At 37.6% G+C, this 27,543-nt stretch overlaps 1 protein-coding gene across 1 annotated transcript; it reads right to left on the reverse strand.

The window, feature by feature from the left end:
• Nucleotides 1-298: 298 nt before the first annotated feature.
• LOC121375043 (guanine nucleotide exchange C9orf72-like) lies at nt 299-17,472 on the reverse strand. Its single transcript, XM_041502252.1, has 9 exons — nt 17,389-17,472; nt 11,197-12,456; nt 10,443-10,547; nt 9,268-9,396; nt 8,567-8,689; nt 6,553-6,746; nt 5,433-5,490; nt 3,330-3,439; nt 299-2,367 (listed from the first exon to the last, which is right to left on the reverse strand). Exons 2-9 carry the CDS (start codon nt 11,752-11,754, stop codon nt 2,178-2,180), a joined length of 1,467 nt encoding a protein of 488 aa, XP_041358186.1. The 5' UTR covers nt 11,755-12,456; nt 17,389-17,472; the 3' UTR covers nt 299-2,177.
• Nucleotides 17,473-27,543: the final 10,071 nt, after the last annotated feature.

Genomic DNA, 27,543 nt, shown 5'->3' on the forward strand with positions numbered 1-27,543 from the left:
CGTTTACTAAGAAATAACAGTGAATGAAAGCTATTTTAATTCACCTCACATAAAACATATTACTGTTGTGCTGCCGTTTACTAAGAAATAACAGTGAATGAAAGCTATTTTAATTCACCTCACATAAAACATATTACTGTTATGCTGCCGTTTACTATGAAATAACAGTGAATGAAAGCTATTTTAATTCACCTCACATAAAACATATTACTGTTATGCTGCCGTTTACTATGAAATAACAGTGAATGAAAGCTATTTTAATTCACCTCACAGAAAACAAAAAACTAAATGACAAACGTTCAATGCGTAAGGTACATTTTTATTGGAAACAATTTGACAAAAATAATTCAGTGAAAGACAAATCATCATAGTTATTATACCACAGCACCCACAAACACAGCCTGGTATTATAACATGGCTTCGTCAGTAACCACGGTTTGTGACAAACATGACACTGTCAATTTAAAAGAAGCAGAACAGTTATAGCATAATAGGGATTTTTGTTAAAAAAAAATTCTTTCACAAAAACTGTTGGGAGATCGATCACGAACACGAGTTACTTTTATTACCGATACATATTTAGGAATGGCAAAATGATATGAATTTTGTTACAAAATACAACAAATTATATTCATACCTTAAGTTCAGCATGTAAAAAAACCCACCCAAGTTGATTTGACTCTGAATTACACTACACTACCAATCGCATTCATACAAATGTTTACTGTCAATCAAATGGTAAGAATGCATCATAATTTACAGTTGTAATATTTCCACCAATGATCCCATCCCATACAACAATATTGAAGTACTACATGCTCTTCCTTGGTGTCCCACATAAGCAAAATGACATCACAAAACAGATACAATTACACACACATATATTTCATCATAAAAAATATAAACACAACATATTACTGTCTCAAAGCAAACTTCCAATAGAATTCCCCCCCCCCCCCCCCCCCCCCCCCCCCCCCCCCCCCCCCCCCCCCCCCCCCCATAGCCCAGTCCTGATTTGAATCAAACACGTGCATCATAAAATTCTGTTATTTCCATCTTACACCATTTATGCAGTTGGCTAGGACTATGAAAATTGTGTGTATGTGTGTGGGTAGGGTGTGGGGGTGGGCTGTGTAGTAATGTTTGTATAAAAGGTTCCTATTGTGATTTTCCCTATTATCTCAGTTAGTAGAGCACTGGCCTGTCATATAAAGTGTCTGTGGTTCGAATCCTCACAGTGGAGACTGATTTATGCAACAAGTTTTGTGTAACCTAACTTTTGTCTATACATTAAATTTAGCACATCATAAACATAGTTGTGATGGGTTATGTGAAATCAAATGGGTTACAACTCAGAAATGGCTTACACAAAGTTTCAATACTTTGAAACCTGAGTAATAATATAAACTGAAGATATTGTAAGGGACAGGCTTTTTGTCAGAGGGTACAGAGGGTAAAACTGTGGATAATAAAATTTTGGAAATTAATGGATATATTTTCATAATTTTTAGACAGATGATAGCAAGAGAACTGCTATTTTAAGTTCGTTAACACACATCAGGGGCAGCGCAGACACTATGGCCAGTACGACAATAGCCGTACCACTTTTTAAAGAGGTACAGTATGGCCGTACAACTTTTTTTTTTTTTGCATGTGTTAAATTTGTTGTATCTGTGAAAATGTTCTTCACAGGTGAACCTGAAAAGAGTCTGGAAACCTTGAGCCGTACAACAATTTTTTTACACTGTGCCACCCCTGCATGTACATGAAACTATAACCACCTAGAATGGTCGGTCTGATTTTTATCAAGTACCCTCAAATTAAGTTTTGGCAGAAAGCCTGAAGGGCAAATCTGAAGCAGGTACAGCAGAGCAGGAGGCTCTAGTCCCCCCAATAATTCTAAATAAAAAATATTATTGGTAGTACATGTAAATCGTAAGGCAGAGATGAATTTTACTTGTCGAATGCAGGAATTTGCATTTCAGGACATCTAATTTGTACAGTTTTATGGGGAAGCATACCCCCGAACCCCTTAAAGACTTTGCTTTGCACCTTCAATCTCAGTCAGCCCTCTCAATGTCTACTTCCGCTGTGCCTGTGAAACCTGCTTAGGGTGTGAAATATCCCCATACACTAGCACTATTAATTCCTCAGTATGAGTAACACATGACTCCACATCACATGGCATCCTCACTGTTAAGATGGTGTTCGAGGTCGTATTTTCTATCGCCCAGTAGGAAATGATAGATCCCTGGTTTCAGTTTCTCCGCAGCAGCAATCACAATGCGGAAATTGCCTTCAGGAATGAGAGACAAGTCGAGTTTCAGTCTTTTCAAACCTCCCTTCAGTGGAACCATTCCTCTGCGACTGAAACAAAACATCAGGAACTGCATCACGGAACATTTTGTTAAGGATCAAGCGGCAATTCACCACACAAGTTTCAGAATGAAGGAATGACTGTTTAACGACGCCCGCTATTGGGTGTCAAACTAAGGTAAATGTGTAAATGAATTCACAATCAACTTCAACATAAAAATTCAAGAGTTAAATTAAACTCGGTGTAAAGAACAAGTTTGCCACACAATTCTAAAATGTTAAATATGAGTTGTTAATGAAAGTTTAGAAAACAAAGTTTTCCCTATGTAAATACATGCATCACAATGATTACAATAACAAAAACAATTTGTGATTCACATCAATATAAAATTAAATTGGCATTAATAAAGCAGTGTAAAGAAATGTGAAAAATACATGTATTACAGAATAATGATTAGCATATTAAAAATGGTAATTGATGTCAGAAAGTTAAAGTTTGTTTTGTTTTGTTTAACTACACTACTAAAGCACACTGATTTATTAATCATTGGCTATTGAATGTCAAACATTTTGGTAAAGAAAGTTTTACTTGTAATCTTAGAAAAGAAACCTGCTACATTATCTCAAAAGTAGCAAGGGATTTTTTATATGCACCATCCCAGACAGGACAGCATATACCATGGCCTTTGACATACCAGTTGTGGTGCACTGGCTGGAACGAGAAGTAGCCCAAAGAGCCCACTGACAAGAATATATTCTAGACTGACTGCACATCAAGCGTCTCCCCCACCACCCGAAGTTAGAAAGGGTTTATGACAATATGTTTACTTGATGACATCATACGTGGTCTATAAAAGAAAATAAATGATTACAATAATTATTATGTTTAAAATTATATCCGGGCATAGCCACATCAGTTTTGTGATGGCTCATAAAGATAAAGTCTGGAGGCCGAGTCTAAGTCATGTTGGTTAACCCCCATGACCTGGGATGAAAGTGGCTGTAAAACTTACGTTTCTTGTTCCACATATTTAATAAGACACACAGCTCTCCTGGACAGCTGTCTCATGAAGTGAGCAATGTAAGCATCCCGCACACCATACACAGCAGGCAGCTTGACAATCTGCGTTGAAACAAACACAATGACACTAAGTATAATCTCCAGTCAAACAGTTAAAATCAAACCACGATGAATTAATGGATAGATGAATGGATAAAAGAACAGATGGAAGGATAGATGGATCAATGGAGGGAGGGAGGATTGGGAATGAATGAATGTTTAACAACACCCCAGCACAAAAATACACATGGGCTATTGGGTGTCACAAAAGGTATATGAAGATATTATTTATATGATTATGTAAAACCAGTGTAAGGAGGGAGGATTGGGTGGTTGGAAAGGGTAGGTGCATGCACTGATTGAAAACCAATTTTATTGTACAAAGAACAAAAGAATTGGGCACAAATTTGACAACTTACAAGGCCTTCTTCTCTATACATTCAATATACATGGTGACTTATTACATAACTGTATATTTAAACTACACTTAAACAGTCAAAGTTAACCAGAAAGGAAATATATTATATACAAAAGAATATGAAAAAAAGAAAGGAAATAATAGTAATGCAAGAGATTACACAAATAATACTTCACATGCAGTCAAACCTTCACTATCACACTTACAAATAATCCACACTATAATTTAAATTATACTTAAATATTATTCATAAAAAACAATGAGTTTGTTTGATATACATATATATTTGAAAAGGAAATATATATTTCTTTATTATTAGCATTGTTTAATGTGTTTTGACCATATAACAGTAATTGTAAATATATTGGTTGAAAATGATATAACGAATTACATAGAACCAGTCTCTTTTTATATTTTTCACATTTAAAGAAAAAATGGACATAGTTTTCTAATCGGTATCCACAGTTATATGAAATGTCTGTGGAAAGTCCACATCTGTATATATCAGCATTTACAGGGCTAAATTCATGTCGTAATCTTCCATGTAATATATTTTCTATTCTTTTTCCACAGGAAAAATAAACTGAAAGTTTATTTACCATTGGCGTTACTGCTTTTTTTGAAAGACGATGTTGGTTCACACTTTCCAATTGCTGGATTTAAATTATTCCACACATCAATTACTGAGTAAATAAATGATTAATTTTAATAAACTTGTCCGAGCAAACGGCGTAGATATGTCCTCCCAGCCCTCTGAAGCATATTACTTCCAGCCCTCTGAAGCATATTCCTCCCAGCCCTCTGAAGCATATTCCTCCCAGCCCTCTGAAGCATATTCCTCCCAGCCCTCTGAGGCATATGTCCTCCCAGCCCTCTGAAACATATTCCTCCCAGCCCTCTGAAGCATATTCCTCCCAGCCCTCTGAAGCATATTCCTCCCAGCCCTCTAAAGCATATTCTACAACAGGACGAATCAAAGTACAGTGAAACCTCTCAAGACCTGACCCTCTGCAAACTGGAATTCTCTCAAAACCGGATGCTTTAAAGAGTCCCTTTTTAAAAACTAGGACATAACTTCTCTAAACTGAATCCCTCTTTAAAACTGGACATTTGTCTTGGTCCCAGGTGTGTCCAGTTTAAAGGGGTTTTACTGTACAATATATTCTCATTAGAGTTTGACGATTTAACAACAGTCTGTATTTCCTAAATAATGAGATCATTACCGATGCTGATGTGCATACATTTTGAATATGAATAGACTATTTTGCACCATCTGCTAAAGTTAAACCTAAATATTGATGCATTTTTTATTTGTTTAAAGTTGTGTTACCAAATACTAGTCATAGTTCATTGATTATTTTTGTTACAGACGCATGCACCTCAGTTGAACACTCTACCGACTGAGCTGGTCCCACACTGTAGCAAATGAAGAATGCATATGAACAAATAAATGAGAGTAATGTTTCTTTCAGCCGATTCAACTTAGCATCTCTCCATCACACACACATCAGAAAATGCTGTATCTACAAAATACTATAATAAAATTATACCATTGGCATATTAAAGAATTCTTTGTTGAGATATTTACAAAGAAAGTCACAGACAAAATAGCTATCCCCAGCTGTTAAATATTCATACCTCATCCATAAAATTAAGAACAATGGTGTCGGGATAGTTAACAGCTTCCAAGGCTGCACTGAAAAATAAAATTGAAAACAATTACACTCCAGAAAGGAAGGAAGGAAATGTTTTATTTAACAAGGCACTCAACACATTTTTATGTACAGTTATATGGTGTCAGACACACGGTTACAGAACCACACAGATATAGAGAGGAATCCTGCTGTCGGCACTTAATAGGCTATTCTTTTCGATTAGCAGCAAGGCATCTTTTATATGCACCATCCCACAGACAGGATAGTATATACCACAGCCTTTGTTACACCAGCTGCGGAGCACTGGCTGGAACAAGAAATAGCCCAATGAGGCCACTGATGGGGATCGATCCTAAACCCACCGCGCATCAAGTGAGTGCTTTACCACTGGGCTACGTCCTGCATCCAATTACATTCAAAGTACTGTCTCTTGTTCTATGATAATGAAAGCTATCACTTTTCCCCCAACTCTTTTCTAAAAGTAACTGTGTAAGAACATTGTACATACATGTAATTCAGTTAACAGAAAGCAGACACTAATCTACATGTCAATGTAGGAAATAAAAACAAAGAGACGTAACTTCTACCTTCACAGAAGAATGGGGTGAACTTTGATAAAAATGGAGAAGTCAACATTTATTAATATATTTTGATGTTTCATAATCATATTCATAAATTGTGCATTCGGAAAAAGATTCATTCCACTTGATATATTAGTGTGTGTGAGAGATTACAAACTAATTAAATCAATTATGAATGTGTTTATCCTTCTACACTGAAATACATGTTCCTTGTTAACCAAACAATTTAACACAAAAATCCTCACTTCGATTTTGTTTACACAGATTTCCAAATACATTTGTTTCCAATGAACCATGACTGGTATATCAAAGACTGTGGTATGTGCTCTTGTCTGTGAGATGGTGCATATAAAAGTTCCCTTGCTACTAATGAAAAATGTAACAGGTTTCCTCTCTAAGACTAAATGTCATAATTACCAAATGTTTAACATCCAATAGATAATGATTAATAAATCAATGTGCTCTAGTGGTGTTGTTAACCAAAACAAACTTTTAACTTTGTTTCCAGTGTGTTTCTCTCACCTGACATTGATTTCCTGCTCGTGGTTGTAATGGACACAGATGAGTTCATCCTTGAGTGTCTCAAAGTTATGGACATGATGACACTGGCAGAACGGCGACTGGCGAACATCTCGGTTCTGAATGTCAATGATAGTCGAAGGGTACTTACTGCACAGGATTTCCTTAATCGGCACACTGAAAGAGCCGTCTGGAAACTTAAATGTAAAATGAAGAAGAAAAAAAGGGGGATATAAAACCAGAAATGAAAATAACCTTGGACAAACATTTTTTAAATACTTTCATAAAATTCATAAAAAATAAGCATTCAAAAGCAATACTTGTCTCCAATCTGATTAAAATTAGCTCTACCAGTAGATCTAACAGCATTGCGTGGACTCCCATGTCCAGGTGACATTTCATCTATAAATAACAATTTAAATATCGACCAATTACTCTTCACCTGTTATAGCGTTATTTGGGAGCATACAAATTCTCAAAATATTGGGCGAAACTATTTATGCAATAGGCAAACTTGTTGGTCTATTTCAACATTGAAAAAAACTGGGGAAAAGTGCAGTAATAAACTCTGGATTGTATACTAGTATAAACAGATTTTATGACTATACCATCACGTTTTTTAAAACAAATTTTATATTGAAATTAGTTTCCGGCATACTTCGTAATTCACCCGAATCATTTCGAATACCCTCAGTATAATCCCGAATGTTTTCAAATTCTTTTCAAATCACTGGCATGATTTTGCAAGTAAGGTTTTGATTGGTCGAATGAAAGATCAACTGGACATGCGCTCCAACGGGTTGCTGTTAGATCCACATGTAATAGTGGAGCTAATTTTAATTAGATTGTACTTGTCCAAATAATTTCTTATCTGCTAAGTTAAAGAGCTATAACTGTGAAAAATGGGTAAATTGCCATGAAAGTCAAACTTGGTCTGTAACAGTACATGTTAAAGATATATACAGAGTTCCAGCTCAATATCTTGGGGCATTGAGACGTAAAAAGTCCAGAAAACTGTATGTGGAAGAGATGAACAGACAGACAGACACAGAGGGATGGAGAGGAAACCTATAGTGCCCTCCAGTTGAACCAGTAGGGGACTAGTAAAGACTTCATTTTTAGCTCTTCAGGGATCAAACCACTATTGCAGTCAATCAGTGGCATGTAGGTGACAAATTTAGTTCTTTATTTTATTTTGCTGTAATCATAACTGATTTGACTGTTATGCAATGTTAAAAGAGAGTCCAACTACCGTAATTATGATGTAACAACAGGGTTGATTCCTGCATCTAGAAGGGAATGTCATATCAAGTAGTGTGTTGCCTGTATACAGACGTTTAATAAAAGTTGCTTCCCTTCGCAGATCTCTCGATTTAACGTTTATTTTCAGGAAATTTAGGTCGACTCCTGTCATCATGCTAAGATTTGCATTTTGAAAAGATGGACAGTTATAGTTGGTAACATTACGGCTCATGTCTATCCTACAGACAACGAGGCTTTGCAGGATGAATGGATACAGGTTTTCAAATTCTATGAGAAACACTTTTACAGTGCTGTACCCCGAGATCATCATATTGGTGAATTGTTTACATGTTAATAGGCAACAGACTTTCGAGTCTGTGATTTTGCCGATACATTACCGATATGCTACAATAATACTACTGGCCTCGGCAGTGTTATGGTTAAGCCATCAGAAATAATGCTGGTAGGTACAGGGTTTCGCAGGCCGGTACCGGCTCCTACCCAGAGTAAGTTTTAATGATTCATTGGGTAGGTGTAAGACCACTGCACCCTTTTCTCTCTCCCTAACCACTAGCAACTAACTCACTGTCCTGGACAGACAGCCCAGATAGATGAGGTATGTGCCCAGGACAGCGTGCCTGAACCTTAATTGGATATAAGCACGAAAATAAGTTGAAATGGAATGAAATGCTACTAAAAATCAATAATTTCTCTGAAATGATGTGCCTTGAATGATACAGTTCAAAGGCTGCGATGGTAATAACACTCAGCATACCTTAAGAATGCCTTGAATGCTGATGTCATGGTGATAGGCCCACTGTTTGTCAGGAGTTGTTGGTACTTTTCTTGATATTGCACGCTCTGCTTCACTATTAAACATAGCTAGAGTAGATATGACCTGCAATAAGCAGATAATAATTCTACATTATTATTTTAGTGTAAATTCATGTATGTTGTTAAATTCACAACATGAAAGTAATTATGGAAATGTTTTATTTAACGACGCACTCAAAACATTTTATTTACGGTTGGTTATATGGCGTCTGACATATGGTTAAGGACCACACAGGCATCGAGAGAGGAAACCCTCTGTCGCACTTCATGGGCTACTCTTTTCGATTAGCAGCAAGGGATCTTTTATATGCACCATCCCATAGACAGAATAGCACATACCACGGCTTTTGATGTACCAGTCGTGGAGCACTGGCTGGAAGTAATTATTCACTCCTCTCAATTTTCTCAAGGGCACTGATTTACTTCCCAATTTAAAAACCAAACAACTTCAGAGGGTACTGTAACACACATACATGTATACACACACACACACACACACACACACACACACACACACACACGTGTGTACACACATATACAAATTTCATCTGACAAACACCGACACACATTTAAAAATAAATAAATAAATTTATGGAATATGTTGAGTCATGTTGAAGTGGAAGTATTAAAAATCACACATACTAGATTAACTCTATCTGGAATTGACCCAATGACCAGACTCCTACCGAAGGTCATCAGATGAGAAGAAATGGCACGGTGAAGGAAGTCGTGTTCAAGATAATGAGATGGCGAGAAACCTGTATCTACTAACTGAAAATAAAATGAAATATATGTACATGAAAACAGTTATGAAAACATAAACATTATGATGACAGCAGTGTGTACAATTCAATATACAGTGTTGCACCATAAAAAAAAAAATATATATTTAAGTTATCCTGAATTGTAATTTATTCAACCAGTTATATAATCATCATGATCCCACGTTATCAATATTTTGATACATAACTGACTTATGTCTATGTGTGAAGCTATTCATTGGTAGCTAACACAATTGTTTAGACTGTTAGCAAAAGGTTTATGGTAGCAAACATTAAGTGATGAGAAATGTACACACTATGTTACATTTGTATATTTCAAATCACTCAATCTACAAATGTATGTCAATTTGTCTTTTGAATATCAACTATAATAAGACCGAATAATGTTTGTTTTTGGTGTAATGTGTTTTTCCAGGGAAATGATGAAGAGGAGTTTTTTGGATTTTCTTCTTCAGTAGATTTATACTCTTTTTCACCTACATTGTACATACATGTACATGGCGATTGTATTGATAAACACAAAAATCAAATAAACAACAAATGATATATTTTTAGGTTAGCACTTTTTTCTAGGAAGGTTCTGTAAGTTCTCTGTAAATTAATTATCAAGACTCAAAACTGACGGGTAAGGCAGCAGATGCTGCTCAAACTGCACAACACGATTTCTGATTATCAGTTCACATATAGATTTTGCTTTCCATCTAATGTTTAACAGTATTTCAAACATATCCAATATTACTATTTCCATTATTCATAATATACATCCATACATGCAAACCACAAGCTTTTATCCATGTTTATTTATGGCATGGCTGCTAAAAACGTTACACTATGATTCTTAACAAGACTAATTTCGAGAACTGCTGCTCAATTTCTAGCATTTACCAGTATTTCAAAATTAAAATTGAAAAAGCATAGAATTTTGACGCTTGTTAAAATAATCTTTTCTACATGTACAAGGTAGTCTTGAATACTTTCATATGTCAGTGTCCACCCATGATATCAAAATCAAGACGGCCAGACGATAACGCTTACTCTGATGATCTGTGGAAGACCTGCTTCATGCAGGGAACATAACATTTCTAAAAACTCTGTCAGCCAAATAGAACAATCTTCTAGTCCACCATTAGGATAGTTGGGCTGAAAATAAAACGTACAAAGAATAAAATCTAAATAGTGTAGCTACATATAACAGACAAAAACAAATGGTGTTATCCAGCATTAAGAAACTTCCGTGAACATATTTGTCTTTCATAGCACATATATATTGAAATACCTTTGTCTATGTTAACCATATATATTTATAGACCTTTATTTAGTTGTTAAAGAAGACAAATAATCACACCTTAATTATTACTTAAGTAATGCGAATAACTGGATTATGTCCATCCTCCATCCACCCATCTAAAATCATGAGAATATATAAAACAGAATCTGAAAAACAATTATTTTATGACAGACATAACCAAATACACAGTATACTACACATACGACTTATAAGAATGGTATGAAATAATTCAAACCTTACAAGAACATACAATGTTAGTTAATATATTTTGAATGAGATAATTTAAGCTTAATGGAATTTCTAGTGAAGTTAAACACTCACAACTAGCTCTGGTACTCGTCAACTTTGCCAAAAGTTAATTTTAAAATCAATTGCAAATTTTATTTTTATTTTATTTAGTTTTTTAAAAATAATTGGGTTTCTGCAATTTTTTAAGTTTAATAATTCATAATTTTACAAAAGTTTTTGCTCACTAAGAGACAAAAATGTCTGGATACTTACCTTGTTTAAGAGTATTCTAAATTTGGCAATAATTCTAGTCAACCAGCACTGTATGAGTCCGTGCCACTTGAGATACACGTTGAGCTCAGGTGCCGGTATCACCAGAGCAATGGCGTGAATAACAACACTGAAGTCCTTCCTGGCAGAAAACACAAAACAAGGGACAATGATGCCCTTTTCAGCAAGGTCGTACAGTTTGTAATCTATATGGCACAGTTGAGGGTTTCTACAGATCTCCCCACTCAAAACCTGCAGACAGACATGTCTCAACACATAGTCTTCGGGTTCCGATCGGCCATCTATGAACCAGGCATACTCCAGTCTTGGACCTAAGATGTTATCCCAGTGGCAGAACAGTATGGAGTTGATAATACTGTGGGGGATGTTTTTCAGCTTAGCCCGCGTGAACATGGAGCTGGGACTGATGGGAGTTTTCAAGGGATCTGAGAGATCACTAAACGAAGCATCCTTCGCAAAGCACATCACGCCAGTGTTGTTGGACGGCTCTAACTTCAGTTTTGTTGGACCCTTTCTGTTCATGGCCATTGTGAAAATCATACCAAGGGAGCTAACTCTTAAAAACACTTGACGAAAAAAATCAAATGCTTCTACAGGTTAGGTTAGTCGTCGATGTCCTTCACCCACTACTAATCATCAATGAATGAATGTTTAACGACACTCCAGAACAAAAAAGTACACACTGGCTATTGGGTGTCAAAGACAACTAATCATTCCTGGCAACTGTCAAAAGTACCAGTGTTTTCAGTTATTTAGTCCTAATATTAATATACATCCAAATACTGTACATTAAAAAACAAAATGAAAAAGATATGTTTTTTTCACTTTCACCAATATATGAACAATGTTATTTCATTTCAGTTATCAATTATTCAAAAAATAAAACCCCAGTTTCTAAACCAACAATTTCACTTCCATGTTCATATTTATGGTTTGAATGAGAAAGTTTGCCACGATCAGGTCAATGAAGACGAAGCACGTTGACATGATGGCGAGAGAGGTCATGAGGTCGTCCTCAGTGGACGAAGTGTGCGTCAGGATGATCATGAAGAGGATGAATGAGAGGACGACAACAGAGAAGAACGCGTAGTTGATACACAGGAACACAAGCGCCTCTCGGTTCACAAACTGGGAGCCCCAGTCCGCTCTCATTGTTATATTGTAATAACTGACACCACACCACACCTGTCACTGCATCAGTTCCATATCTTCATGTCCTCTGATGTCTTACTGGAGTTTGTGCTGTGCAAAAGAAGAAATAGAAAAAAATATATAAATATATATCAGGTGATTCTTAAAAAAATTAATATCCCATTTTTTAAAGCTGGATAGGATACATGGTATATGTATATGCAAAACATAATATGCATGCATTTAAAACTTGGACAAAACCAGGTTATTAATATGTTGTCTACTAGAAGTAACCCGTACTAAATGTATGCATGGGAAGCTTTAGATGAGCTGTGTTGTCATTACACTAGGCTTTCTGTGAAGATAGCCAGCCCTTACTAGTCAATGCTATATATACAAGAAAGGAAATGTTTTATTTAATGACACACTTGATTTAACGAGACACTCAACATATTTTATTTACGGTTATATGGTGTCGGACATAATGGTTAAGGACCACACAGATATTGAGAGAGGAAACCCGCTGTCGCCACTTCATGGGCTACTCATTTCAATTAGAAGCAAGAGATCTTTTATATGCACCATTCCACAGACAGGATAACACCATACCATGGCCTTTGATATACCAGTCGTGGTGCACTGGCTGGAATGAGCAATAACCCAATCGGCCCACTGACAGGGATCGATCACTATATATACAAAGCTGCCGTAAGTAACAAATATGGCAACCTCCATTATAGTTGTATTTATGGAATTCATCTTTGTACACGCTATTTAGCACAAGTGTGTATGGTAGTCGACTGGACTGCATCGCAGAAAGATCCTTACGAGACTTGGCATCTGGTAAGTACAAAGAAGGCAGTTGGCAGTACAAATCAAAAGAGTAGGAGTGGTCAGAATGATAGGAAACTGTTAAAATGGCCTTATGTATTATATTAATATAGCTAAATAGTAGTTAAAATGGCCTTCCGACAGGGTTGAAAATTATCGGTCGCCCGTGGCTAAGGGCGACTAAGAATTTTACAAAGGTAGTCCGTTTGGCGACCATCGATTTTAGGGTCTGGCAAGCATGGTTCCAGTTAAAAAATGAAACACACTGAAACTGAACCGAATTGTGACAAAACACGCCGCGTCTGTGCTGGCACGAAATACCCCTGTACATATCTGACAGCAGAAGATATAAACCATGCTCTATATTTTAACAGCGCCTGACTCAGCTTCTGTGGTTTTGGGCCGGGTTGTTCTAAAAACTGCATGTATTTTTAAAATCTGGAAGTCGTCGGCTTATTGGAGTAGACTGGATACGCCATAATTATCCAATAGGGCTGTTATTTGATAATTGTTATTCAATATTATGGTAAAAAAATAATAATCATATTTAATTAGCTTATATTATTTTGTGACAAAATCAAAATCTGTCTTGTATGTAGTTCAAACTCACACTAACATCAGCGCATGCGCACATACAAAAATAACAATTGAATTTTCCATTACTGGTAGTAGTACTAAACCAAATAACTTCCAGCTGGGTCAAAGTTCGAGGTGCACCCAACTTTTGATAGAGAACTGAACACCACAAGTTCTGTGATTGGTGATAAATGTGAATGTGTTGGTTGTAAAAAAAAGTGTTTCATCTTCGCAAAAAAATGTATGCTATTTTATTTTATCTAGTACCATTGGGTCAAGTAGCCCTTTGCAACATGTATGGGGTACCTGTAAAAAATGTATTCCATAGACATTACCTGTTATTTCAGAAATGAGCAGCTTGACCCCCAATTTTTTCTAATTCACTTTAAGGGTGAGAGGTGGTAGTAGTTATATCCATGGCATTCATATCAATTGATATGCTGAAAGTAGCAGTTTTAGCCACATATGTTACCACTGTCATCTATGGGATTTGATAGTATACACCCTACAATTGGTATCATGCATGAACACACACATACACGCACGCACACACATTATTACCTTTTACTAAGGCAGAAAATATTAATTTTAGGCCATTGTCTGTTTGCATCAAAAGGGACCCGATGAATTGGCATGTAACTTCACAATGAGTAAAGATAAAATTCATATAAAAAAATGGAGTGGGGGTGAGTTCAGGGTAAGTTAAAAAATATATATTTATAAATTACCATCAAACTGCATAGATTAAATTTCTTTTTCTGATATAGGTTTAAGGCAATTGATGGAACATTCAAGGTAATCTGGATGACAAAACCGTAATACATGATCAGGGCCATATTTCTGCACAATGCAGTCGAATGGGAATTTGGCAAAATAGTGAATGATTCCATGGACCTGTCTAGTGTCTTGTCTTTGGGAGGACAGCCACTCCTGAAGAAATCCTTTGCTTGAGATTTTACCCCTCTTGCATTGCTACAAAGAGGACTGCCACCCCAGACTAGTTTAATTACTAAAGCATGTGCGGTTCTACATCTAGTTTCTTTGTACTACATTATTTATTTTTTTACTTTAGAGACAATTCAAATCAAACTGCATACCTTGGCTGTTTAGCATTTTGTCTTCACCCATGTATTAAAAACGAGATTTAATATGTATAATTTAATGGTACTTTGTAAAGTAACATTTTTATTTATAATGGATTTCTTTTTTTCTTTTTTTTCTTTTTTTTTTGAGATGATATGAGTTTAAAACTTAATTCCATTATTTTATATGAATTTTAACTTTATTCATTATGAAGTTAAACACCAATTCATCGGTATTCCTTTGTACATTGAGCACATGTTATTAAAAAAAAAAACAGTATAGTTTTGATTTTGGCTCTTCAGTCAAATTTCAATGTGATCATTGAAGGGCTAGTTGAATTTGTGAAGGGCCAGTAAGATTTTTCTTCCGTTCAACTGGCCCTGCTGGCGACCATAGTTTTCATGTTCATTTTCAACCCTGTTCCATATCAATAATATAACTAAATTGTAGTTAAAATGGCCTTACGTATCAATAATATAGCTAAATGGTAGTTAAAATGGCCTTACATATCATTAATATAGATGAATAATAATTAAGGTAAAGCGACCAACATATAGTGATTTTGAGTTGAGAGGTTGAAAACAAAAGTACATTTGCAAGAATGGTTACCCTAGATACGGGGTATCCTAGATACAACCTATACACAGACACACCATATAAAAGACATATGAAAAAAAAAAATAATTAAATGACTTCATAAACAAGAAAAATAAAAACTAAATTAGTGTAAATATGCCCTCATACAAACACAGATATGCCTATAATGGGACAAATAAATCTACATATGAAAATAAATTTGCATATATAAGTATTGGTAAGTCACCAACTGAAGCCTATTTCCTACATAAAGTTACATGTTTAGTCACAATGTGCTATAAATATAAACCACCATGCTGCTATATATGGCCGCCATCTTGCCTAGAATCTGTGGGTCAATGGGTAACCAAATAAAAAAGCCAACAACACACAATCGGCAATTGCTAGGCTACATTCTGCAATGAAATGTATGTCATGATTGTATGACAATAAATACCACAACTGCGATGAAAGAACTGTACGATTAAAAACTTTGTTTACTTCGATGTTCATCGATGTGACCTTCACATTATAGTTGTATTCTTACTCCACTTATATAACTGTTGTAAATAGACATCATTTACTGATTAATTCCAATAACCCAATTAAAATACGCTAATAAAAATATAAATATGTACTTTAAACATTACTGAACTAACACAGTGACCATATGCATGGCTAGATTTACAAAGAACTATATGTTTGCACTACAACTTCCTATTCCGGTGTTCCTCGACTGTTTTGGTTAACTATTCATAGAGGGTTTCTTGTAAGTATCAAATAAAGTAGTAATCTGCATTAAAAAATAAAAATTATATTAATATGTATTCTAAAAAATGTGCCGAAGATGATGTCCCATTTTGGCGTGTGATCGATAGGTTGATTGTCCTTAATAGTATGTCCAAATAACGATTTGACATATGCTCAAAATCACGTGTGTTGTCGATGTTCGTTGTCAAGCATGGTTTTTAGATGAGGTTTATAAAGTTAATAGCAATTGTTATTTTAATACAATAGTTGAAATGTGTATTATGGTGTTTTAAAAAAGGTTTTACTAACATCTATTATAAAAAAAGTATGTGTTTTAATATCTTACACCATACATTGGTGGTGAAAGTAGTCCCTTAAATAAAATGGCTGATTTTTAACAAAGGGTACCCTGTTTTAAATTGGTATGACTAATTTATGGATGGTATTTTAAAGATTTCATTGCTCAGCTGTTGTTGTTGGATCTATAGAGGACACATGGATCACACTCAATCTTGTGTTTATTGTTCATGGTTACTGCCATCTTGACACCCCCGTACCTTACATTTGCTGGTAATTTTTGTCAATTTAATGCAAGTTGTTTTTGTTATCACATTTATTTCACCCTTTTGTATCTGTGGGATACTTGTGAATACACAATCAGTTCATATATGGTTACATTTACAACATATATACCCTTGGGTGTCATGGTGGATCACTTTACAATGACCTTAAAATGGCTTTACGTATCAATGATATAGCTAAATAGTAGTTAAAATGGCCCTACGTACCTATCATATTAATATACCTAAGTAGTAGTTAAAATGGCCTTAACGTCTAACTTAGGGTTATTGTTGACTTTTAATTGTATTAGAGCAGACATATTTGCCTACCCAGTGCTATTGGTATCAATATCAATAGCCTAGGGGGAGGGCTGGAGGCGACTGAGCTACTCGGGCTATAAGAGATAATGAATTGATAAGTGTGATTTAAAATTTCCAGGTGAGTGTTGATGAGAGGACTAGTGACCATTCGTCTTTTCTGGCTAAATATTATATGTTAGTGTTAACCGTGTTACAGCTGAGCTAGCGAGAACCGTTTCACAGTTTATTCTGCAGCTCAAGTTACTGCATAATGAATCGAAACTAAATTCTCTACATATTATTTTCAACATTTTAGTAGTCTTTAACATTTCAGACTTTATCATCCTCCTTTAATTAAAGCACTTACATCACCGATTAAAACATGCATTCTTCTTTATCGCAAAATAAAGTTATAAAATAAATGGAGAAACACACACATGACACACCTCACTAAACACGGAAGTGAAGTCTCACAGCCAAACAAGAAAACGGTCACGTTCCCATTTACCAATCAAAATGCGGATCACTGCTCAATCGTTAAAGTTAAAGCTTGTTTTGTTTAACGACACCACTAGAACACATTAATTATCAAAATTTCGTAATTCGTCATCAAAACCCGTTAGCAGCATGGGATCTTGTATATACACTTTCACACAGACAGGAAAGCACATACCACGGAAACCGACCAGTCGTGGTGCACTTGATGGAACGAGAAAAATCCCAATCATTATCATCGGGGCCAATCAGATGGACCGACTAAGCTGAATCGGCACCCCCCTGCCCCCTCCCGCTAAATACCTGTTTTAAATAGTACAAGTGGAAAGAAATTTAAGAAATTTATACATGAAATTGAAAACAACATTTTAATTATTATTACCCATATGGTTAAAATATTTTAGTACATAAGTCCCACTAGAACGCCAAGTGGGACGTTACACTTCGTGACGTCATCGATTAGCACACTACAAATTTTTCAGGAACGTTAACCAAACGAGTCGAGTGATAATAAATATTTAATAGGATATTAAACTCGCTATCATTTCGCAACATGTTTATGTCCCTTGTGAAATAATTTCAATTGTCACTCACTAGTGTAGTAATGTCTGTATTACATACAGAGTCATTGTCTGCTTCGGTCGCGATCGGACTTAAGGCTAACATAGGCACTGGGTACCGGCTCCCACCCAGAGCGAGTTTAAGACTCAATGCGTAAATTTTACATATTAAAATTTTACCAAAATCTCAACGACAAAAGTGATACCATGATTCAAAAAGTATCACAATCGAAAGGGAATTTTGGCAGTTGTGAATCACTCTCAGATGGGTGATGTATACAGGATACCTAGTATAATGTTATATTATATTATGGATACCTAGTATAATGTTATATTATGAACATTGTTGTAAACATATACTGTAAGAACAAAATAAGGGAACACTTGATATTGTAGACCATATTTCCGTCAGTATTAGCGTCATAATGCCTGTATAAAGTGCAAAAACGTAATATGGGACTGAAAATCAGTAATGTGAAACTGAGTATCAGTAGCACCGTTGACTTCGTGCGTCTACGGATAAGGTTTTTTGGTTGCAGTCACCTTCTGCTTTTAGTGTTGGTGTTCCTTATTTCTTTCCATCAGTATATATATAAATGCCATCTATTTTCATCACTGGTCTTCCGATTTCGAGCTACTATCATCGGTATCAAACTGGAATCATTATCATCTAGTATGTCATGGTTAGTGGTGTTAGCCAACTTGGTATTCTACAAACGTCCTTCTAACCGTGTGTATTTTGGGCTTAAACCATATTGTGTGTGTCAAGATGCATGCGCAGAATTGTATATATCAGTGACTTTTTGTCGGCAGGCATGTGCTTCATAAGTGTGAATCGCATCTTTCTCCCTTTGTCAGGGAATAGCATGATGTATTAACTTTTCCCATGTGTTTCCTTTTTCCTTGTGGGCCAGTTGTATACCATAGCATCGTATCCGTGTGTATACATGTTGACCCCAACTTGTCAGCAAGGATGTTGCGTCATGACGTTTCTGCATCATGAAAATAAGAAATTTAGAAAGCCCAAATCATGGATGGTTATAGTCGCCCCAGTTGCCACATGGAAAGCTGGAAGGCATTCACAACGTGTACCGTCAATGCCGTGACATTGTGGTAGATTATTTCTTTTTTAATGTTAATGGTCACTGCATTTTATAGCAATAAGAATCATGATTACCAGTATGTTCACATCAGTATAATCAGCTAAGAGACACGTGCCTGTATGCCTCGACGAAGCATAAATACTATGCAGTATAAGCCACGGGTCAGCTTCTTTGTGAAAGTAACGAAGGCCAGAGACGTCTGTATCTGGACTGCATGTATTTGCAAACAAACATCTATACTGAGTATCTGTTGTGATATAGATGTACTGTCGATATGTAAAACACCTAGGATTTGAAAGTTTGAGGGGCAAGATTGTCACGGGGATTCTATAATTCCCGTAACCGAATAAAACACGATTATCAAAATGTCTCTCCTACTTGTATATCTATTAGATCTCTCTGTAACAGGCTGTTAAACCCTAGTATGGCTCGTCTCTGGGTATGATCAGAGATACGATCTTATATAAGTATATATTATTATAGCACGTTAGTTCTCTAGAAAACACAACAAAAACACAATACAATTTGGAATCTGTATTAATCTACGCTGACAAATGTACAGCCGTAGTAGTAAATTAATAACAGCAATAATAACAACCCAGAACTGATCACTTAATTAGTTAATCTCTAGGTGTCTAGTTACACAATATGCGAATCACTTCACCGTTACACCACACCCACACGTGTGATAATTGAGAAACGCTTACAGGAGAAGTTAATTAATAAAGGAATTACAACACCATTCCTAACTGGTTAATTTTTAATTAGCCCTTACTACTCGTTCAGTAACGTGTGATAATTGAGAAACGCTTGCAGGGGAACTTAATTAATAAAGGAATTACAGCTCTATTCCTAACGGGTTAATTTTTAATTAACCCTTAACTACTCTTTCAGTAATCTGTAACACAAAATTAATACTGGTACCTATCACAATAAAGACAATAACCTACAGTGTACCTAGGGTCTTCTAGGATGACTGGCTAAGCTTTATATTACCAAATACTCATATAATGTTAGAACAAAAAGTCTACGATTTACTTCGTCAGATGACCGAAGACACTGTCTAAAGAATATTGGTATAATACAGTATTAAAATATTTAAAGTCACATCAATCACATCAAGGTTATACACAGAGCAGAAATGATATTTACCAAGTCCTAACGGACTACGTTCCCAGGAAGCTTCCTAATTCGTTCTCCTAGATATCTCTAAATCCTAGCTATTTATTCCAAAATCAGAATTGGCCTGGGGGAACAAGGCGGTACCTCACGTATCATCTCATATTCTACCTCGGTATATTTCTCTCTGATCGTCCGTCTGGCTGTCGCCAGTCGTCGCCATCACGGTTGCAAAAACCGCACTCGCAGAGGTATTACGTAACTACTCGCCACATGGCCTCCGCAGCTGGACTAAGTGCATATTGGAATGTCCGATCGAGGACGGTCGCGCAGAAGTCTTACGTAACAAGTTGCCCATCTGGGCTACGGGCAATAAACTGCACACGGCCCTCTAACACAATTAAAATCGCCACAGGCGAAACAAATTTAAGAGCATGTACCGTGACACACCCCCACCTCAAAAAGGATATTTCCTGTACTCTAGGAATAGGAAAATATACTACATTAAAACAAAAAGGTGCGTTAACCGACGCATACGGGCATTTATAACACATGTAATAATAAGGTGACTACCAGTAATCACACTGAGTCTCTGAGTCCCTGGTATACAAATAAAATATATATAAACAAAACAGAAATAAAGAATGTCAACACATTATCATAACGTTCAACTTCGGGACAGGGCATCAGCGATTACATTGGATGTGCCCTTGATATGTTCAATGGTAATTGGGTATTCTTGCAGAAGAAGACTCCACCTCAAAACTCTCTGGTTGGTGGCTTTCATTCTGTGAATGAAAGTAAGCGGATTATGATCAGTAAAGACCACCACTTGGTGCACTGCCGATTTCACGTAGATCTGAAAATGCTTCAGAGCTTGTACCATGGCCAAAGCTTCCTTCTCTATAGTGGAATAGTTCACCTGGTGTTTGTCAAACTTTTTCGAGAAGAAACTTACAGGATGGTCCAGTCCATTTTCGTCTTCCTGGAACAGCACAGCTCCAGCTCCCACGTCACTTGCATCCACAGCTAGCTTGAACGGCATTCGGTAGTCTGGTGCTGCCATCACGGGAGACGAGGAGAGCATCTGCTTGAGACGGTTAAATGACGTCTCGCATTCATCTGACCACTGGAACTTCGTTTCCTTTTTTAGCAGAGAGGTGATGGGGGCCGCTACCGTCGCAAATCTAGCGCAGAAACGACGATAATAACCGGCCATGCCAAGGAACCGGCGAACTTCACGACGGTTGGTCGGTGCAGGGTACTGGCTGATGCTTAGTGTCTTGGCCTGCAGTGGGGCGACGCAACCATGTCCGACAGTATGACCTAAGTAGGTCACTGAAGCTCTCACGAATTCGCATTTGCCCAGGTTCACCGTCAAGTTAGCTTTCTGTAGGCGACTGAATATTAGTTGTAACCCGGTTAAATGTTCATCCCAAGTGTCGGTGGCTAACACCACATCGTCCAGATACACGCTGACGTTTTCTAAATCAGATAACACCTGGTTCATCATCCTTTGAAAGGCAGCAGGAGCAGTCTTCAAACCAAACGGCATCACTCGGAATTGGAAGAGGCCGTCAGGTGTGATGATCGCCAGAATGTCCTTAGCTTCCTCCGTTAAAGGAATGGCATAAAAACCCTTCAGTAGGTCCAATTTGGTGATGTACTGCGCGTGTCCAACTCGGTCGATGCAATCGTCAAGGCGGGGTAGAGGGTAGGCATCTGCCTTGATGAGTTGATTCACGCGACGTAGGTCAGCGCACACCCGGAAACTGTTATCTCCCTTTTGAATCAGAATAACAGGTGATGCCCACTGACTGTTTGATGGTTCCAGAATGTCGTGTTCCAACATGTAATCTATCTCCTTTTTTAGTGCCGCGCGTTTTACAGGATTTATCCGATAGGCATGCTGTCGAATCGGTGTAGCGTTGGGTTTCCAAGCGCACATCCTGGATTAAGGTATTGGTGACCGTTGGAAAGTCCTGACAAATGGAAACATTGTCTTGTATCAACGTAGTCAGCTTTGCTCGCTGGGGGCTGTCAAGGTGCTGTAGATAAGAACTCAAGTCTGCAAGAATCTGGCTGTTGGTTAACTTGATCTCAGCAGTCTTGACGTCATCACAGGAAATTGAGTGACTCTCAATTTGGACAGGCAACACTGGAACTATCGGCAGTCTGTCAAAATAACCTTTTAGCAAATTGATGTGACAATACCTACTTTTCCTAACCCTATCAGGAGTGTTTATCACATACCCTGTCTCATTAACCCGTTTGTGCACAACATAGGGACCGAAATACCTGTTCTGTAATGAACCCCGTTTAATGGGAAGGTACAGCAGCACTTTATCCCCTGGTTTAAATTCCCGACTCTTAGCCTTCCTATCAAACACTGATTTTATTTTGCTCTGAGCATAGCTCAGATGCTTCCTAGCCAGTTCGGTCGCCTGCCACAACCTATCTCTAACTCTCCCTACATAAATCAGCAGGTTTTCGGCATTATCCTTGTCTAACCAACTATCTTTTACCAATTTGAGAGGGCCTCGGGCTGAATGCCCATAGACCAACTCAAATGGGGTGAATCCTAAGGATTCTTGCTTAGCATCCCGTGCTGCAAACAACACGAAAGGAATTGACTGGTCCCAGTCAGTACCATTGTCGAAACAATGGCAGCGGAGCATACTTTTCATGCTCTGGTGGAAACGTTCTATGGCGCCCTGGCTCTCAGGGTGGAATGCAGCAGAACGAATCTGTCGTATATCTAACATAGACAGTACTTGCTGGATTAACTTGCTCATAAAGTTCGTACCCCGGTCGCTTTGAATTTCACCTGGTAAACCTGTGTACGTAAAGTACTTAAGCAGCGCACTAGCTACAACCGACGCAGTAACCTTCCTTAAGGGAATCGCCTCTGGAAAACGCGTAGTTAAGCACATAATTGTTAACAAGAATTGGTTGCCTGAACGCGTTTTCGGTAATGGCCCCACGACATCTATCAACACTTTTGAAAAGGCTTCCCCAACTATGGGAACCTTCTGCAGGGGATAGGGAGGAATTAGCTGATTTGGTTTGCCCACAACCTGACACACATGACATGACATACAATGCTTACTGACATCTGCAAACATTCCCTTCCAATAAAACTCTGAGGCAAGTTTACTATGAGTTTTATTCCGCCCTAAGTGGCCAGCAAACACGTCCTCATGTGCTAACAGTAACAATGACGGACGGTACTTAGAGGGCACCACAATTCTACATCTTGTCACACATTCCTCACTATCAGGCACAACCTTTTCCACACTCTTATTCATTAACACTCCCATGTCCATATAATACCCTGACATCTGATCCTTCATCTCACCCTCAGTTAACAATGTAGTGCGAGCTGCCAACAAACTTGGATCAGCCCCCTGCTCTAGGATTAACTCTTGTCTATTACAAGGTAAGTCCCCCCTATCAAACACGACTGGTTCATTTCCCCTCTGCGGGAGATCAACAGGTTCCACCACATTTAATTCCTCAGTTGACTTATCTACCATATTACTGATAACCTCATCCACTCCAATTTCATGGCTAACACACGTATCAGACAAATCACAAATATCCTCTGGGTCTCGTGCTAACCTACTGGCCATAGCCCTAGTCATTACACACGCAGGATATCTAGTCTCATCAACCTCACACTCTTCTATGGGTAAAGGGCTGTCTTCAATTAACAATTGGTCACATTGCGGCTGACAACATTGACTAGTCAAATCATTACCCAACAAAACTCCTATGTTTTCAAAAGGCAAGTCCTTCACAACACCCATAATGACTGGTCCCGTCACAAACTTCGAACACAAGAAAACCTTATGTAACCTGACAACCATATTTTCTCCAGTAACCGAGGTTAAGGCCAAACTACGTCCTATGTCTGAATTTTCAATACCAGCTAAACACTCTTGCGTTATCAGACTCTGACTACACCCGGTATCTCTATAGATTGATATTGCCTTAGGACACAACTCTTGTTTCACATCACAAACCATACCAGTGGACACATACGGGTTTACTTTCTCTGCCATGGGACTAACCATTAACTCTCTCGCTAACGGAGCTGACCTCACTAAACCGACCACTTGCGCATTATCGCGTTTCCTTTTAAAACAGTCCCCGATAAGATGGTATCCTTTTTACAGTAACTGCAATGTGGACGAAAAGTTCGTGCATTGGCTGATAATGCAGGCCTATCCTTACTTTGCCCACCAGGTACATTCCTTGCCTGACTAGCTGACCAACTAGATGACTCTCCCCGATAGTTACTTTCCCGGGAAAAACCTGGCTGAAATTTCTTCTTATCACCCTGTTGTAAGGAGCTACCCTGTACTGCCTGAGCTTTGTGTATTAACACGTAATCATCTGCCACTATGCCTGCCTCCTCTATCTTTTTGACATCACGATCCTCTAAATGAATACGTAAGCTAACTGGTAATCCATTTTTAAATGTCCTGTAAGATCAACAACTCCCGTAACTCGGTATATGACTCTACCTGATGAGACACCACCCATTTATCAAACATCCCTGCCTTCTTAGCCACAAACTCACTATAAGACTGACCCTGCGTTTTTCTCAACTCGCTATACCGTAAACGATAATCCTCAGGTCGTAATTCATAAGCCCTCAACACTGCAGCCTTAACTAAGTCGTACTGACTTGCTCGCTCATCACTCATTGAATTATAAGCTATACTAGCCTTCCCCTTAAACTTAGACACGGCTAACAATGTCCACTTAGACTGCGGCCAATTTAGCTGCTTAGCGGCCCGTTCAAAAAGTTGAAAGAACATATCTACCTCCTCGTCATCAAATACCGGCACTGATCTATAAGCCTCCGACATGTTAAACCCATTTCCGGCTTCTCGTCTGACTTCTTCAGTATTCAACTTTAACTCATGTTCCACTTTTAATTTTCTAACTGGAATTCTCTATCCCTATCTCTCTCTTCTCTATCTCTCTCTCTCTCTCTCTCTCTCTCTCTCTCTATCTCTCTCTCTCTCTATCTCTCTCTCTCTCTCTCTCTCTCTATCTCTCTATCTCTCTCTTCTCTTTCTCTCTCCTCTCTCTCTATCTTCTCTATCTCTCTCTTCTCTTTCTTCTCTATCTCTACTCTTCTTTTCTCTCTCTCTCTCTCTCTATCTCAATGCACGTTCCTCTCTTTCGTACTCAAGCTTTTTAAAAGCTAATTGTTGTTCCACACTTAACTCATATTTGCATCTCTATTTCTGGAAGCAATCTCACTGTCTTCCATAGCAGGCCTATCACCAAAAACCTTCACCAAAAAACTTCCTGGATAATAATTGTCTTTATATCACCTAAGGTTTTAGCTGATGTTAAATCAATTTCTCGCTCACCCGCGATTTCAACTAACTCGGCCTTACGTGCTCGCTTAATCTCCACTACACTGAGCGTAGGCCTATCCAGCAAATTCTTATCCATGTTTAGATATGACGCACTTATTATTAATTAATTTTCTAGTGAACAACGTGCTACTTCTGGTTAATTTGTAAAAATTAATTTATAAAGCCCCCATTTACAAACAATACTTTTTTAAATATGCATGTCCCGTTTCAGATCCCGGACAGCCCCCCATTTTTCTACTCCTGTCACGGGGATTCTATAATTCCCGTAACTGAATAAAACACGATTATCAAAATATCTCTCCTACTGTATATCTATTAGATCTCTCTGTAACAGGCTGTTAAACCCTAGTATGGCTCGTCTCTAGGTATGATCAGAGATACGATCTATATAAGTATATATTATTATAGCACGTTAGTTCTCTAGAAAACACACAACAAAACACAATACACTTTGGAATCTGTATTAATCTACGCTGACAAATGTACAGCCGTAGTAGTAAATTAATAACAGCAATAATAACAACCCAGAACTGATCACTTAATTAGTTAATCTCTAGGTGTCTAGTTACACAATATGCGAATCACTTCACCGTTACACCACACCCACACGTGTGATAATTGAGAAACGCTTACAGGAGAAGTTAATTAATAAAGGAATTACAACACCATTCCTAACTGGTTAATTTTTAATTAACCCTTACTACTCGTTCAGTAACGTGTGATAATTTAGAAACGCTTGCAGGGGAACTTAATTAATAAAGGAATTACAGCTCTATTCCTAACGGGTTAATTTTTAATTAACCCTTAACTACTCTTTCAGTAATCTGTAACACAAAATTAATACTGGTACCTATCACAATAAAGACAATAACCTACAGTGTACCTAGGGTCTTCTAGGATGACTGGCTAAGCTTTATATTACCAAATACTCATATAATGTTAGAACAAAAAGTCTACGATTTACTTCGTCAGATGACCGAAGACACTGTCTAAAGAATATTGGTATAATACAGTATTAAAATATTTAAAGTCACATCAATCACATCAAGGTTATACACAGAGCAGAAAATGATATTTACCAAGTCCTAACGGACTACGTTCCCAGGAAGCTTCCTAATTCGTTCTCCTAGATATCTCTAAATCCTAGCTATTTATTCCAAAATCAGAAATTGGCCTGGGGGAACAAGGCGGTACCTCACGTATCATCTCATATTCTACCTCGGTCTATTTCTCTCTGATCGTCCGTCTGACTGTCGCCAGTCGTCGCCATCACGGTTGTAAAAACCGCACTCGCAGAGGTATTACGTAACTACTCGCCACATGGCCTCCGCAGCTGGACTAAGTGCATATTGGAATGTCCGTCATTGATCGAAATTATGCATACTACTCCAGGCTCGAACTTAATTTTCATGCTTACATCCAATTAAGGTTCATGCACCGCTGTCCTGAGCTATCTGCCCAGGACAGAGGGGTTAGTGGTTTATTAGTAGTGGTTAGTGAGAGAAAATCGGTCGGGGTGACACATTGTCCTTACAACTTACCCATGAGTCTGAAACCGCTCGGGTGGGAGGACGGTATCAAGGCCGATACCTATACCAGCCTTAAGTTCGTTACTGAACCATACGCGACCGAAGAATGTAGTGACTTGGTGTATAATACATCCACTAGTAAATTAGGATATTAAACGAGTTCATTTCGGATCATGTTTATGTCCGAGGTGAAATAATTTTGCAGTGAAACAGTTCGCGCGGTGAATGAAATTATTTCACGAGGGGATATAACATAGACAAATGGTTTGCCGAGTTAATATCCATTATACACATAATCGATCTTAATTATACTCTGC

Source organism: Gigantopelta aegis, chromosome 6, assembly GCF_016097555.1.
Source record: "Gigantopelta aegis isolate Gae_Host chromosome 6, Gae_host_genome, whole genome shotgun sequence".
NCBI classification, from domain to species: domain Eukaryota; kingdom Metazoa; phylum Mollusca; class Gastropoda; order Neomphalida; family Peltospiridae; genus Gigantopelta; species Gigantopelta aegis.